The following is a 17655-nucleotide window of genomic DNA, read 5'->3' as shown; positions in this document are numbered from 1 at the left end:
GCATCATTCTCTGTCGATCCCCTTTTTTATCCTATGTCCTTTAGCCTCCTCTTCAGTTCTCTCCAATTGTTAAGTTTTTATCAGTCTCCAAAAATATCTACAATATCCAATTTCAACAGTCTTAATTAGCAATCATCAATCCTGTTGTTCCGCTTCTAATTCCTTCTAGACAGCCATTAAATCCACCACGTCTCGAATTGCCCCTCAAATTCCACAATTAATTATATCAAATCTTTTTGATCTTTAAAGTCTTTCACAGTACTAATAACAATAAAGAGATAAATGTGTAGAGTTTATAGTCACCAATTCACTCAGTCACAAAGATATATCCAGCCGGAGTTTCTTTCCTCTTTTCATCTGTTACTTCTCCTTTTTGCGCTGTCACTGCTTGTCAGTTTATTTCCTTCACACCTCTCCATCCTCTTAGTCGCTGCATTTATTTGGCAGTATTCCTGCTTCTAGTTTTAGAATCTCAATATTTCAGCTCCACCATTTGAATTGTCAAATTTCTCGATCTTTGATTCCTACTCCTCAGCTGTCAGCGCTTTGGGACAGCCAAAGAGGCTGGTTTCTTCCCTACCAGAATCAAGAGGTTTCTCCTGAATCTTCGGGGGAATTGCCTTTCCCCCCAAGGTTCTCAAAGATCCCCCTTTGTTCTATCAATCTCTCGGGGATTGATAGTGCCTATTTTAGGCTTCTTGGCTGGGAAATTCAGGCTTCAGAAATGGAGACCCATTCCCTTGCTCCACGCTGATGTCACCACCGGAAGTCCCAGAATAAACAATTGTAAGTAATGTTGTTTTGAGTGCTCTGTACTGTTCTAAGTGATTTGTCCCTTTATATTGGGTCATGTGACCATGTGGGTGGCATATGAAAGAAAATCAGCAGGACTTTATTGTAGATCTGGGCTGCATCTGATAGGATAGGGTAGGGTAGGGTAGGGTAGGGTAGGGTAGGGTAGGATAGGATAGGATAGGATAGGATAGGATAGGATAGGATAGGATAGGATAGAAACTCTTCCCAAAACAAGCGTGCTGGGCTTAATATTTTAAATGTTTTGACTTCAGCCTCAAATATTTTCCTGGGGGAAAACATTTTCTAGCAGATGCACTGTCCTGAAAACCACAGTATAATAGCAAAAAGCCTGAGGTGATAAGCCCCTGCTCCCAGCCTCCCAGCTGGCAGCCAAGGTGATAATCAGGGTGCAAGGTAAAAAGGACCCCCTAGCAGACAATGCCACCATTCAGGCATTCAAACAAGCATTACTAAACGGCAAATGGTTCCAAGCCCATAAAAATGCTTGTTTAATTAGAGATGACTTGGCTTGGTTGGGGGGTAAATTGTACATTCCAGCTAGCCAGAGGCTGCCTCTCATGAAAGTATGCCACAATTCCAAACTAGCTGGCCACTTCAACTTCATGAAAACCCTGCATCTTATTAAAAGACAGTTCTGGTGGCCATCCCTAAAGAAGGACATAGAAAGCTACATTGCCAGTTGCCCTGTCTGCACAGTAGCAAAAAGGAGGCAGGGAAAAACCCTGGGACTCTTACAAACCATAGCTGAGCCTTCAGCACCCTGGAGAGAAATTTTTATGGATTTTATTGTAGAGTTGCCTGAAAGTGGAGGGAATAATGTCATTTGGGTTGTAACAGACCTGTTTTCCAAGCAGGTTCATTTTATCCCCTGCCAAAAAATCCCCACTGCCAGGGCACTTGCAAAAATGTTTCTGCAACACATTTATCGCCTGCATGGGGCCCCACAAAGGATAATATCTGATTGGGGGGCTCAATTCACTTCAAAGCTCTAGAAAGCTTTTTTGGGCCTTCTAGGTACTGGACATCAGGTTCAAGTCATCATCCGGCCACTAATGGCAGATCGGAGAGGATCAATAGTGTTCTAGAGCAATATTTGAGATGTTTTATTAACTATCAACAAGATAACTGGACAGACCTCCTGCCCTTTGCAGAGGTTGCATACACTAACTCTGTGCATTTTAGCACTGGATTCACCCCATTCCGAGTTGCAATAGGCCAGGATTTCACCCCAATGCCAGAGCTTCCAGTAGAGGAACCATACCCTCCCTTAAAAAGTGGTTACAACAACTGCAAAACACCTGGCCAGTAGTATGATAGAATAGAATAGAATAGAATAGAATAGAATAGAATAGAATAGAATAGAATAGAATAGAATAGAATAGAATAGAATAGAATAATCATAGGGCTGGAAGGGATCTTTTTTTTTTTTTTTTTTTTTTTTTTTAATTTGATTTATATGCCGCCCTTCTCCGAAGACTCAGGGCGGCTTACAGTGCGTTAAGCAATAGCCTTCATACTTTTGTATATTTATACAAAGTCAGCTTATTGCCCCCACAAACTGGGTCCTCATTTTATAGGTCTTCTAGTGCAATACTCTGTCCAAGGGTACCATCCCGGACAAATGGCTGTCCAAACTTTTTTTAAAAACTCCAGGGATGCAGCACACACAACTCTGGGAGGCAAACTGTTCCATTCATTAATTATTCTCATTGTCAGGACATTTCTTCTTAGTTTCAGGTTAGATCTCTCTTTAATGAGCTTCCACCCATTGTTTCTTGTCCTACCCACAGGTACTAAAAGTTGACCCCCTCTTCTCTGTGATAGCCCCTCAATATTGGAAGACAACTATCATGCCACCCTTCTCTTCATTAGCTAGTTTAAACTATAATTTCAATAAGCCAGCTACTTTTGTTGGTACTGGACAGTTGGGTCTCTGACTTTTAGATAATGCCTCCTTCTTCATCATATCCTTTTAATTTCAGTGTGTTTTTTGTGTTTTGGAGTTTATCCTTAGTTTTACATAAATGTAGTGATGTTAACTAGTTAGAGGTGGGAGAGAAGTGGGAGTTCCATCTTTGCCCTACTTTTAATTCAGTTTCCCTGTGTTCTTAAGGAAGGAGGAAGGGCTAAGTTTGAAACAGGTGCATGGACTTGCATCATAGCACACTGGCTAAAATAGTTCTTTCCCACTAGTTTGAACTCTTTCCTAATGGAGGTTAATCAGTATGGGTTAGGACTATTTGTTGAACTAAACTCCAACATCTAGATTTCTCCAAGGAGGAGTTCCTACTGGGGCTATGAGTGTGTACTCAGTGCATTTAAACAATTTATTTATTTTTATTTATTTATTATTCATATTTCTATGAATATTTCTATATTTCTTCTCCAAGGACTCTGGGCAGTTTACACCAAAGACAGTATACTAAATAGCATATTGCCCCCAACAATCTGGGTCCTCATTTTACCCACCTCAGAAGGATGGAAGGCTGAGTCAACCTTGAGCCGGTGAGATTTGATCTGCTGATCTGCTGAACTAGCAGTCAGCTGAAGTAGCTGCAGTACTGCACCCTAACCACTGCGCCACCTCGGCTCTTTTTGTATTAAACACCAGCAAATTTAACCAACAGTGTCTGTTCTACCCAACAGTGTTTTCTTGAGCAGTCAGGCTTTATATTATATTATACCAGCAAGATATTTATATAACTATTTATAAATTTTGCAGGGAACTAACTCTAGCAACTAACTCTAGCAACTATAACACTCTTCCTGTAGCTATTCTGGAGAGCTGATACAAAAAAGTCCCATATGATTTGATATTGTGCCTCTGTGGAAAGGAAGTCACTGCTCACAGCCTGTTATATTGTACCCTCTATATTGTACCCTCCTGTCTTATAAAATATCTGGGAAATTCTCATGTCTTTTATATAAAGCTATTAATATTGGATTAGTATGAAATAGTCTACTTGAAATAGCTAAATTCTACTATACTGTCTGTAAAATTAGGCAAACTTTGGCTGCCCATTGATGATCTCACCAGTAACTGGAATATACTAATATGTCTTGTTCTGTTCTGTTTCAGTTTATTTTAATGTTTTAATTTTTAATTCTGGACTATGACATAATAAAATTAATAATAACAATAATCAGTTAATCCTTCAAGATTTAAAAATAGATTCCATCCATACTAAGTAGTGCTTAGTGCTTATTTAATTCTTCTAATGAACTTCTTCCAATGAAATGTTGTGCTATTACTGATAGGACTACTGTGCTGCTATTATATTATTCTGATTCTCAGAATCCCTAGACTTGCATATCTCATAGTCAAAGCATGAATGAGGTATGCTGAATAGGCCAGTTGTTTTTTCGTTGGAAAATTATTGGAGTAATTGAATTATTATTATTATTATTATTATTATTATTATTATTATTATTATTTTATTTTTTTTAATTTGATTTATATGCCGCCCTTCTCCGGAGACTCAGGGCGGCTTACAATGCGTTAAGCAATAGCCTTCATTCTTTTGTATATTTTATACAAAGTCAGCTTATTGCCCCCACAAACTGGGTCCTCATTTCACCTACCTTAGAAAGGATGGAAGGCTGAGTCAACCTTGAGCCTTGGAGAGATTCGAACCAGCAGAAATTGCAGGCAGCTGTGTTAATAACAGGGTGCACTAAACCACTGTACTATCAAGGCTCTTATTGGAATATAGTTTTGGATTGTGGAAGCTAGTTTGATGTTGTGGTTAAGACATCAGGCTAAACTGAGAGACCATCCATTCTAGTGTGTCCCCTTAGGTACAAAGCCAGCTGGGTGACTTGAGCCAGTCACTTTTTCTCAGCCCAAGAAGGAGGCAATGGTAAACCATTTCCAAAAAACCCTCCAAAACCCTGCCAAGAAAATTTCAGGGACTTGTCCAGGAATCAGACATGATTGAACAGAAGGAGAAAAAAAAAACAAAACTGAAGTGCTGGGGAAGGGGATATGACTTTCATTGCTCAGCTGAAAAAAAAGTTAATTCAAATTCCAAACAAGATCTATTTAAATGATGCACTTACAAAGAGCCACAGTTTTTCTTTCTAAGGTATATTGAATTTGCACTACTACTCCTACTCTTTATTTAATGTTTTTTGCGCTTCAAGGCCATGAAATTTAAAATGGGGGAAAGGCATTATTACTTATCAAGAACTTTGGCTGACTGAGTAAGAATTTCTCAATGTTGCAGTTAAAACAACTTTCTGCCCTCTACCTATATTTCAATTGCCACATTGTCCAACCAAGCCAAGTTAGAAAAAGGCAATGTCAGTGAGTCACGTCCTGATTAAATATACAGTACATGTCAAACAAATGGATCAAATGATCCAACTATCAGAAAATAGTCTGGAATAATTCTGAACTCTTGAGTTATACTTTAAGTTAACTATTTTCACTATCTTGAATAAAAATGAACAAAATTATATTTTGGATAGTACTTCCTGTGTGGACCCAGGGCAGTTACTTACATGCTTTGCAAACATCTTATTTTAAATTCCTATTATTTAAGAGACTTTTTGGCATTGTCAAAAAGCAGAAATATACATTCTTCTAGCCTCTGTAGGTAAGATGCCATCACTATCCATTCTCATAAGGATAAGGAAGGAAATAGCTGATTTTGCTTACCCCAATGGTTCCAAAGCTTTTGGTTTTTTTTTTAATGTTTTGCCTGCATAGTCGTCTCCACAGCCATCTTAACAAATACCATAGAGATTTTGGACTTGGTATGACATTGAAAGGCGTGGGCAAAGTTCCTCCTTCTTCAAAGTAACTCATCCATAGCTTTGTACGAGCAAATTTCCATTCAATATCTGCATGATCCTGAATATATAAAACATGAAAACACATTTTTATCTAATATTGGATAGGTTTATTGAATTATTATTGTTGCAGGTTTTTAGAAAGATAACACTATTAGAAATAAAGATAGAAGAATTGAAATCCAACATTCATCTATATTGATTTTTATACTGTCCATCACCTTTTCTTATAAGCAATTTGCCATGTTTTAAAGTGAAATAATAATAATGATTCAACAGGTGGATAAAAATGCAAAATCTAGTCTCAATGTCTGGTTGATCATGTGACCAAACATAATACTAATAAGACAAAGGAAATATTTAGCTAAATTAAATTTGTATTTTCACAATGCAGTTTTTCTGATTTTTTCTATTTAATCTATATAATTATGTTAGGATTATATTATATAGCTGTCTATTCTTTAACTATACTGAAAGCGAGGAAATAGTCAGAGCTGGTTTTTCATTTCAAGCATGTCAAAATGATATACTCAATAAAGCAGTTCTTTGAGAAAGCTGAAAGTCTCAGAGTTGCTGGATTGGTTGGGTTCATTATTTAGAATGTTGACATTAAACCAGCCCTCTTTCTTAAGCTTTAATTAGCTACAAAATCCCCCTGGGTCCTGAGCCCCAGCTGCCTACTCAATCACCTTTGGGAGAACAGAGAAGATTCAGGGAAGATTATAGAGATGGAGGCAGTGCCGAAGAGATGCCAAGAATGGCACCCACTGGTCCACTTCTGCTCCATGGCTGCTCCTCCAGTCACCCCAGCCTGTGGAGCCATCCTATGCTTCCAGTGTGGCCAGCAGGGCTGTAGGGCAGCTAAATGCTTGGTACCCACTCCCCCACCAAGAGGGGGAGCACCGCTCCCACTGAGGCAAAGAAGCCACAACAAGAGGGAAAGGAGAAGTCAAGCATGGCACACCAGGTCATAGAGTTCTCCTCCCCTCAGAGTGAGGGAGAGGGAACCCCGGCTGAGGGGGAACAGCAGCTGGCCCCTTATGAGAGCAAAGATGAGGAAGAAGATGACCCAATGGTAAGTGGAGCCATCTGCCCCTTCTCTATCCTAGTGAAGGTCATAGAGCCCAGGTTGGGAGCCCAGGGAGAATTGAAGGCACTCATAGACACAGGCTCCACCCAATGCTTGATGAGCATGCTAACAGTGCTGAAACCTGGAATATGAGTGAGAAAACTGCCCCAATCCATGAGGTTTGAACAGGTGGATGGTTCACTGATAGGAGGCTCCCCGTGACGCAGCTAACAGAGCTCGTACACATCTGCTTCATGATAGCACCAGCATCCGCTTCATGATAGCACCAAAGATGATGGAGGTGGTGATCCTGGGACTGTGTCCTGGCTAGACAAGTGGAGCTGTATGATATGGTGGCAAGATGGGGAGAGAAAGATGAGATTGAAGAAGGAGCTACCTCCCCCTGCGAGAGGCCCTAGTCGAAGAGCCGAGCAGCAGAGAGGAAGAGGGGAAGACCGAGTGTTTGAAGGCCACCTCGGAGCAGCTGCCAAGAATTCTGCTTGTTCCTCAGAGTACAGAGACCTTGCAGAGGTGTTCAGCAAGAAAAAGTGTGATGTACTACCCCCATCTGACCAACTGCATGATCGAGATCCTGCTGGGAGTGAAGCTCCCCAAGCCAAAAATGTACTCCATAACCCCAAGGAGGAGTTGAGGAACTATATTGACAAAAACCTGGCCAGGAGTTTCAACCAACCAGCCAAATCCCGTGTGGTGGCCCCCATGCTGTTTAAGAAGAAGGACAGGTTGATGAGCCTATGCGTGGATTTTAGGGAGATAAATGATGTGTGCATGGAGAACATGTAGCCCTCCCCCCTCATGAAGGACATGTTAGGGCTCTTAGCCAAAGGGAAGATCACTAAACTATACCTGAGGGAGGTCTACTATAGGTTGAGGATAAAGGAAGATGACCATAGCTACTTTCAGAGGCATCTAATTAGAGACGCACTGCTACAAGTATGGCAAAGAATAAAAAAGAACCATTAACAATAAAATTTCAGATTGGCTATCAATGATGAAGGCATTAATCTACCGGAACGTATTGGATATTGATAAAATAAAAAGATATAAGGATTTACTAAACATCCAGGGGGAACTGAAAACAAGACAAGAACTAAAAGAACAGGGCATAGACCATACAATCTAGATACAGGAAGGATTTAGAACAATATGGATTTCAATATGGATTTACGAGACTGCCTTCTGCTACCAATAGCCTCTCACCGACCAGTACGTTCCCATAGAGAGGGGCTTCTCAGGGTGCCGTCGGCCAAACAGTGTCGACTGGCAGCCCCCAGGGGGAGAGCCTTCTCTGTGGGGGCACCTACCATCTGGAACGAGCTCCTCCCGGAGATACGGAGGATCCTGGACCTGCGCACGTTTCGTCGTGCTCTCAAAACTTTTTTATTTCAGCAGGCTGGCCTGGCCTAACTCTCCTCTTTTAAATTTTTAATTCGTTTGATTTTATAAATTGGGTGTTTTAATCTGTGTTTCGGCCAAAATATTTAATAATTTTAAGGGACTTTTAATATTTGTATTATCTGTATTTTATCTTGGCTGTTCACCGCCCTGAGTCCTCCGGGAGTAGGGCGGTATAGAAATTTGATAAATAAATAAATAAATAAATAAATAAATAAATAAATAAATAAATAAATAAATAAACAAATAAAAAGAACCACAAGAATTAGACAAGATTTCACTAGGCCCAGAGGACAAACTGATCAAGAAAATTTATAATTATCTACTGAGATATAAAATGGAGGAGGAGGTAGTAAAAGAAACTATGATAATCTGGGCCAAACATTTTGGTTATAATATTGAATTGGAGAAATGGGAGAAATTATGGAATAAAAACTATAAATTGACGATGTCTGTAGCCTACAAGGAAAACATGTTTAAAATGTTTATAGGTGGCACCTTCCACCAGCGAGACTGGCCAAAATGTTCCCTAATATCCCATCAACTTGATGGAAATGTAAACAAAATCAGGGAACATACTACCACATGTGGTGGACATGCCCCAAAGTAAAACAATATTGGAATAGAATAAGAATATATTTAGAAGGGATAACCAAACAGCAAATACAGATGAAACCAGAACTATTTTTGTTAGGAATACTTCCAGGAAATTGTGACAAAAAATACAATACTTAATTATACATATCACAACAGCAGCGAGAATAATATATGCACAAAATTGGAAAAATAATAATATACCAACAGAAGAAAATTGGATAAGAAAAGTTTAAGAGTGTGCAGAGATGGATAAACTCACAAAAGAAATACAAGATAAGGAGGAAACAGAATATTACATGGTATGGGATAAATGGTATGACTGGTTAGAGGAGAGGTATAAAGGGTGAGCAAAGATTAAATGAGGAAGATACAGGAGTTTGAATGTAGTAACAAACATGTAGAAATGGAACTAAAACAGAATGTATGATTGTAATTTAGTACATTGATATTTTCATATATATAAATAAATATTAGAATCACATGTATAGATAGTAAATTGAAATAAGGGAAAATGGATATATAAGAAATGAATATGGATGTGGAAATGTTGTAAAGAAGAAAATTGTAAAAAATTCTTTTTTTAAAAAAAATGTTCAATAAAAATTATTAAAAAAGAAAAAAGAAAAAAAATATGCATTTGGAGTCCTGTCGATGTTTGGATCTGCATACATCTGTGAGCAGGTCTTCTCCAACATGAACTACATAAAAACAAATATCGGTCACGCCTCACAAACAACATCTTACAATCCTGCGTTAAGATGAAGGTGACTTCTTACAACCCTGATGTGCAGATGCTGTGCGCTGAGCTTCAGGAGCAAAAATCACATTAACCAGGTAAGCTAAATATTTTAATTGGCTATTATTTTGCAAATATATATTGTATATTATTCAGTGAAATAGTCCTTTTTTAATTCAGGCTGAGAGCTGATTCCACTGGATGAAAAACAACCATCGCCCATGCCTCACAGACTAGCCCTCCTGCATGAAGATGCTCTGATGTGCAGATGCTCTGCGCTGAGCAAAAATCACATTAACCACTTTAAATATTTTAATTATATTTTACATTGTTCAGCACAATAGTCCATTTTTTATTCAGTTTGACAGCTGACTGCACCCTCCAGTATGTGTGTCAGCATTCCAGAAAAAAACCCAACTCCAAGTAAAAACTCTGAAGGAAGCATTTTTCAAAGTTCTATTTACTAGAATAGGTAAACTGGTACATCTGGGAAAACCCGAATCTGAGAGGTCCGGGTTTTCCCTCAGTAAATCAAAAAACCTCAAAACCATCCCCTCACTCCTCAGTCTATCACATGCTCCAATTACTGTCCCATCTCGACACAGCACTCCAACCACTCCTTCTCCAGATGCAGGATCAGCCTGACCTTGACCGACAGGAAGAATGCTATTATGTCTAAAGTCAACCCATCTACTAAATCCCCTCTCCTACTTTCCCACACATGAGAAGGTGGCAGCGTGGAAGCTTCCAGCCTAATATGGTTTCCAAAGCTTACACGCATCCCCCCCCCTGCAGAAAAAACACACCCTGAAAAATAAAACAGACAAAACACAAAAGATGGGGTTAATGGGGTACATAACCTCTTAACCCCCTCTCCCCCCTCCAGGAGGACCCTTTGGTTTCTCAGGGAATTTATCATGAAATTGCTTTACTAGAGTATCAGCATTCACATCCCAACTTTTCACCCAGGCAGCTTCAGACAACGGGCACCCTTTCCAGTGTATCAAATACTGTAACTGACCACGGTATAGTCTAGAGTCAAGTATCTTCTTAACTTCATAATGTTTCTCCCCTTGTACTACCAAAGGAGGGGGGGAGCAGCTGGCAAGGGACTTAAGTTAGATCCTCTTGCTGGTTTCAATAAGCTACTGTGAAAAACTGGGTGCACTTTCCCTAATATGCGAGGGAGGCTAAGTTGGACAGTCACTTGGTTAATCACTTTTACTATAGGGAAGGGACCTATGAATTTGGCTCCAAACTTCTTGCTAGGTAACCTCAATCTTAGGTATTTGGTGACAAGTACACCTTATCTCCTATTCAGAAAGGTGGTTGGAGAGACCGGCGTTTGTCAGCCTGGGCTTTATATTTTTCCGCTGATTCAGCTAAAGCTTTCTTAGTATTCTCCCAACCCTTTTTTAATGAGGTCATCCATTCTGTTAGGGACATGGAGGTGGTGCTCTAAGCAACTCAGGCATCAGCACAAATTCCATGCCCGTAGTTATTTGAAAAGGAGTCAACCCTGTACTGCTGTGTACTGCATTATTATAAGCCACTTCTGCAAATGATAATAACTCCGCCCAGTTTTCTTGTTGATAATTTACATAACATCTAATGTATTGTTCCACTATTGCATTCAATTTTTCAGCAGATCCATTAGTCGATGGGTGGAAAGCTGAACTAAGCCCCTGGAACGACCCAATGGACTGCAGGAACCCCTTCCAGAATTTAGCAGTAAACTGGACCCTGCAATCTGATATTATTCTCCTTGGAACCCCATGTAGTCTGTAGATATGCTTCATGAATATGCAGATGCTTCATATGCAGATGGGTTTGCTGACTACATACCTGGCTCCCTGCCACGTGGTGGCGACCCTGCCCGAGCTGCTCGACGTTATTGCCGGGGTGGCAGTTGATACCCCCAGACTTATTGTCATGGGGGATTTCAACCTGCCATCTGAAGTGGCTCGGGAGTTCATGGCTTCCATGGCGGCCATGGACCTGACCCAATTAGTTCAAGGCCCCACCCACACAGGAGGACACACTCTGGACTTGATTTTTGTCTCTGATCAGTGGTTGAATGATCTTGGTAGAGGGGATTTAGACATTAAACCCTTGTCATGGACTGATCATTCTCTTCTTCGCTTGGACTTTCCTGCCATTTCCCCCCGCCGCAGGGAGACGGAACCGATTAAATGGTTCCATCCCAGGTGCCTGATGGATCCCGAAAGGTTCCTGACGGAGCTTGGGCCATTTCCTGAGACCCTGGCACACAACTCGACTGAAGACCTGGTGGCCGCCTGGGAGAGGGCAGCTGCCAGGGCTTTGGACTGCGTCGTGCCTTTGCGGCCTCTGACCCGATGCCGACCTCAATTGGCTCCTTGGTTCTCTGAGGAGCTGAGAGAGATGAAGCATCGGAAAAGACGCCTAGAGAGCATTTGGAGGACTAATCAATCCGATTCCAACCGAACACTAGTGAGATCTTATATCAAGACCTACCTAGTGGCGATAAAAGTGGCAAAATCTAACTATTTTTCCACTCTTATCGCATCTGCAGAGAACCGCCCAGCCGCTTTGTTTAGGGTAACCCACTCCCTTCTTCAGGGGGGAGTGCGGGAAGATCCCTTGCAGGGTCGAGCTGAGGATTTTGTGCAATTCCTGCATGATAAAGTCGCTCAGATTTGGGAAGGCTTGGACTCCGACTGGGTGAGTCCAGGGGAGGAGACGAGGGCAGGTCTTGAGAATATTATCTGGGAGGAGTTTGATCCTGTGGCTCCCGAGGATGTGGACAGGTTTCTGGGTAGGATTAGTGCCGCCACATGTTTATTGGACCCATGTCCCTCCTGGTTGGTACTGGCCTCCTGGGAGGTTACATGAGGCTGGCTCCAGGGGATTATAAGTGCTTCTCTGAGTGAGGGTGCCTTTCCCCCTGCCTTGAAAGAGGCAGTGGTGAGGCCCCTCCTCAAGAAGCCTTCCCTGGACCCGGCTGAATTAGCCAACTACCATCTGGTCTCCAACCTTTGTTTTGTGGCGAACGTTGTTGAGAGTGTGGTGGCACGACAACTGCCCAGGCACCTGGATGAAGCTATCTATCTGGACCCGTACCAGTCGGGCTTCAGGCAGGGGTACAGCATAGAAACAGCATTGGTCGTGTTGGTGGATGATCTCTGGAGGGCTCAGGACAGGGGTTGCTCCTCTGTCCTGGTCCTGTTAGATCTCTCAGCGGCTTTTGATACCATCAACCATGGTATCATGCTGCAGTGGTTGAGGGGGTTAGGAATAGGGGGCACCGTTTTGCGGTGGTTCTCCTCCTTCCTCTCTGACTGCTTGCAGTTCGTGTTGACAGGGGGGCAGAGGTCAACTTTGAGGGGGCAGAGGTCAACTTTGAGGTGCCTTGCATGGGGAGTGCCACAGGGGTCGGTCCTCTCACCCCTTCTGTTCAACATTTATGTGAAGCCGCTGGGTGAGATCATCCGTGGTTTTGGGGTGAGAGTCCATCTGTACGCTGATGATACTCAGCTGTACATCTCCACCCCAGACCACCCCAACGATGCCCTTGATGTGATGTCTCGCTGCCTGGAGGCCGTGCGGGTCTGGATGGGGAGAAATAGGCTCAGACTCAACCCCTCCAACACCGAGTGGCTGTGGTTTCCGGCGCCGCAATATAGTCAGCTGGTGCCATCGCTGACTATTGGGGGTGAGTCTTTACCCCCCACAGAGAGGGCCTGCAATCTGGGCGTCCTCCTGGATGCACGGCTGTCTTTAGAAGAACATATGACGGCTGTGGCCAGGGGGGCTTTTTAATCAGGTTCGCCTGATCTGCCAGTTGCGGCCCTTTCTGGACCGCGGCGCCTTGCGCACAGTCACTCACGCCCTTGTCACCTCCCGACTGGACTACTGCAATGCTCTCTACATGGGGCTCCCCTTGAAAAGCACCCGGAGGCTCCAACTGGTCCAGAATGCAGCTGCGCTGGGGGTTATGGGCGCAACTCGTTGTGCCCACGTGACACCCCTCCTGCGCGAGCTGCACTGGCTCCCAGTGGTCTTCTGGGTGCGATTCAAGGTGTTGGTTACCACCTTTAAAGTGCTCCATGGCATTGGACCTGGGTACCTTTGAGACCGTCTTCTGCCACCAGTAGCCTCCCACCGGCCACAGAGAGGGTCTCCTCAGGGTGCCATCAGCCAAATTATGCCGGCTGGTGACACCCAGGGGGAGGGCCTTCTCTGTGGGAGCCCCTGCCCTTTGGAATGAACTCCCCCCAGAAATTCATAAAATCTCTGATCTCCGTGTATTTCGCTGTGCCCTCAAAACCATGTTGTTCCGCCAGGCTGGGCTATCAATATAAAGATTTTAATTGGTTTTAAATGAGATTTTAAATTCAGGGTTTTATAAATTGGGCCTATTATTTAATAATTTTAATTATTTTTAAATATTGTCTGTCTTTGTGTTTTTAATTAGGCTGTACACCGCCCTGAGTCCTTCGGGAGAAGGGCGGTATAGAAATAAAATTAATAAATAATAAATAAATAAAATAATGAAAAATTTTGCCAGCTTCTTGGCCCAGAGTAGTCCATTGAAGGCAGTGAAGTGTGCTTGTTTGGAGAATAAATCAATGACAGTCCAAATCACCTTGTTCCCTCCGTTGTCAGGGAGTTCAACTATGAAGTCCATTGCAATCTCCTCCCAGGGTTTTGTGGGTTCAGCCATGGTCTGGAGAAGCCCAGGGGCCTTCCCTGGTCTGGATGTCATGGTAGCGCAGGTGGCGCAGCTTTTAACATAGTCTTCTACATCGGCTTTCATTCTTGGCCACCAGAATTGTCTTCTAGTCAAATGGAGGGTTTTTAAAAATCCAAAGTGGCCCCCTAGTCGAGAATCATGACTCTGCTTTAGCACCAGGAGTCACATGCTGCTGGGCACATAAATCTTACTTCCCTTCCAAGCCAATCCCTCTCTTAGGGTTAGGTCTGTCTGGTTTTTCTTGAACCAGGCATCGGTTGAGAGTGCCGCTTTTAGCTTTGCTGTCAACTTGTCTTCAGGGAGGTCAGAACCACAGCATGTTTATGGTCTAGTGCATGGTTGGGCTGCTGGTTGGGTTTCAGAGAACATGGCATGAACTTCCTATCAAACTGGGGCTTCTGGGATAGCGCATCAACTAATAGGTTCCTCCCCCCCACCCCAGAATGTATTTCAGGTTGAAGTTAAAGCGTTTGAAATACTGAGCCCAGTGAACCTGCTTGGGGGAAAGCTTCCAAGGAGTCTTCAGTGCCTCTGTTTTTGTGGTCAGTCCACACTTTGAAAGGCTCCTTTAACCCCCTTTAGGAAGTGTCTCCAGGATAGGAGAGCCCATCACACCACAAAAGCCTCCTTCTCCCATATCGCCCATCTGTGTTCCATGTCCGTTAACTTTTTCGATAGGTAAGCACACGGCATTAGTTCATTCTGGGCATTCCTTTGCATTAAAATAGCCATCACCACCACATCACTAGTGTCAGCCTGGACTACAAATGGTTTGTTTGGGTCAGGGTGCTGGAGGATTGGCTCCACTGCGAATAGGTGTTTTAATTGTTCAAAGGATTTTTGACACTCCATTGTCCAAGCTAGGGGTTGGCTCAGGGGTGAAATGCTCCCAGTTTGGAACAGATTGCCCAATCCGATAGCGATGGCGGTGGGTGGTTCGGAGAACTGGTAGCAAAAATCCCTGCCCCCCCCCATGCCCAGCTGAGCCACATGATCATCAGAGGCGTTTTTAAAAAACTTTTAAAAGCATTTTTTCTTCAGCCGAAAAAAGCTTTTAAAAGTAAAAAAAAAGCCTCTGATGATCGCACGGCTCAGCTGGGATCATCAGAGCCTTTTAAAAGCATTTTTTCTTTTAGAAAAATGCTTTTAAAAGGCTCTGACAATCCCAGCTGAGTTGCCTGACCGTCAGAGGCTTTTTTTTCTTTTAAAAGCAAAAAAAAAATGCTTTAAAAAGAAAACAAAAGCCTCTGACAATCAGGCAACTCAGCTGGGATCATCAGAACCTTTTAAAAGCATTTTTTTACAACCTCTTCAGCTGAAGAGATTGTAGAAAAAATGCTTTTAAAAGTTAAAAAAAAAAGTTGGCCATGCCCACCCAGTCACATTAACCCCCCCCCCACCAAGCCATGCCCACAGAACCAGTAGTAACAAATTTTACATTTCACCACTGGGTTGGCTAGGTGGGAGACAGACCAGTTTTCAGTAATTCTGTCAAGAGGAGAGCAACCCTCTTGGAAGTAAGGGATGAATTGTCTGTAAAAATTTGCAAACCCCAGGAAGCTTTGAAGTTGCTTATGTGTTTGTGGGGGTTGCCAGTCTAGCACCATCTTCACCTTCCCTGGGTCCATTTTGATTCCTTGATTCGACACCCTGTAGCCCAGGTAGTCCAAGAACTACCATAAGGAACTCGCATTTTGACAGTGTTGCATAAAGTTTGGCTGCTAGGAGTTTTTTCAGCACTTGCCTGACTAATTTGACATATTCTTCCATATTTTCACTGAATATAAGAATGTCATCTAGGTAAACAAGGACCCCCTTATACAGGTGTTCATGCAGAACTTCATTGCTCAGTTACATGAAGACTGTGGTGGCCCCTTGGAGTCCAAAAGGCATGACCCAGGGGGCAGTTAAAAGCAATCTTCCATTTGTCTCCCTCCTTTATGCGAACCTGGTAGTAGGCTTCCATTATATCTAACTTGGTGAAGATCTTGCCTTTTGACAAGTGGTTCAGCAAGTCTTTCATCAGTGGTAGGGAGTAGGTATTTTGTATGCAAATGCAGTTTACCCCCCCTAAAGTCAACACATAATCTCAGCCCCCCATCTTTCTTCTCTTTAAACAATACGGGAGCGGCCATCCTGGATTTCGCAAGCTCGATGAACCCTCTGGCTAGGTTGGTGTCAATGTACTTCTTCACCTCAGTCATTTCAGCAGGTGTCATGGAGTACATCCTGGGTTTTGGCAACTTGGCTCCCGGTTCTAATTTGATGGCACAATCCATGGCCTGATAAGGGGGGAGGAGGTTACATTTCATCTCACTAAACGCTTTGGCTAAGTCTGTATATACCTTAGGAATCTGGGGTTTGCCCAGAGACCTGTCTGAACCAGCGGTTGCTCTTTCTGGCAGCTGGCGCTTATGGGTAGGCTGTTCCTTGGGAGGAGGGACAGGGGGGAAGTGGGCCAACATCCATTATGATTTTCTGGTATCCATCTTCCCATTTAATAGTGGGAGCCCATTTGTCTAACCATATGACAGATTCTGACATGTTTGGGGTTACTATAAATCGTACAAGTTCATGATGTCTTCCAATTTCTAATCTAACCAGTTCTGTAACTGGGATTCCTCCAATTAATGTCCAATTAATGTCCCATCCACCTGGTGAAATTTAATTGGGTGCTTTAATGCTCTTGTTTTGATCCTCAATTGTTCAACAATTGGAAGTCCAATTAAACATCTGGTACAGCCTGTTGCTGACAGTTCTCCTTACTCCCTTGTCTCTGGCACCACCAGTCTCACTTTAATTGAAAAGGAGGGATGGGTGAACTCACCATTGGCTCGTGTTCTCTGCTAGCCTTGTCAGGAGGAGCTTCTTTGGCTGGAGGTTCCTTGCTGTCTTCAGTGGGGAGGGGAACCTCTACAGCTTGTCTGGCAAATCGGCTGGTGTCTGGGGCCTTCCTTAGAGCCCTTCTGCCTCGGGCAGCCATGGTCAGACGTTGTTGTGGAACTGGGGCAGGGGCCAGGCACTCAGAAGCTCAATGTCCCATTTGTCCACACCAATAGCATTTAATCACCCCTGCTGGTTGGCCAGCTGACGCCATCGCTGGTTATTGGGGGCGAATCATTGGCCCCCACGGAGAGGGCCCGCAACTTGGGCGTCCTCCTGGATGCGCGGCTGTCTTTAGAGGGGCATATGACAGCCGTGGCCAGGGGGGCTTTTTGTCAGGTTCGCCTGATATGCCAGTTGTGCCCCTTTCTGGACCGGGACTCCCTACGCACGGTCACTCAAGCACTCGTCACTTCTCGTCTGGACTATTGTAACGCTCTCTACATGGGGCTCCCCTTGGGGTGCACCCGGAGGCTCCAACTGGTGCAGAATGCGGCTGCACGGGGGATTATGGGAGCGACGGGGCGCTCCCATGTGACTCCTCTCCTGCGCGAGCTGCATTGGCTTCCGGTGGACTTCCGGGTGCGCTTCAAGGTGTTGGTGATCACC

At 43.4% G+C, this 17655-nt stretch overlaps 1 protein-coding gene across 8 annotated transcripts in view; it reads right to left on the bottom strand.

Moving 5' to 3' along the window:
- Positions 1-17655, bottom strand: part of TRPC4 (transient receptor potential cation channel subfamily C member 4) — a 346099-nt gene that overhangs the window by 99866 nt on the left and 228578 nt on the right. For all 8 annotated transcript variants that reach the window (XM_087888452.1, XM_087888453.1, XM_087888454.1 and 5 more), the window contains one exon: positions 5477-5671. In XM_087888452.1, coding sequence (XP_087744578.1) covers positions 5477-5671 — 195 coding nt within the window. The remainder of the gene's footprint in view (positions 1-5476; positions 5672-17655) is intronic.

The sequence above is a fragment of the Pantherophis guttatus genome, chromosome 2 (genome assembly GCF_059756535.1).
Source record: "Pantherophis guttatus breed Tessera chromosome 2, ASM5975653v1, whole genome shotgun sequence".
NCBI lineage: Eukaryota > Metazoa > Chordata > Lepidosauria > Squamata > Colubridae > Pantherophis > Pantherophis guttatus.
The sequence above is the reverse complement of the archived record's forward strand: the minus strand, read 5'-3'. Positions and strand labels throughout refer to the sequence as shown.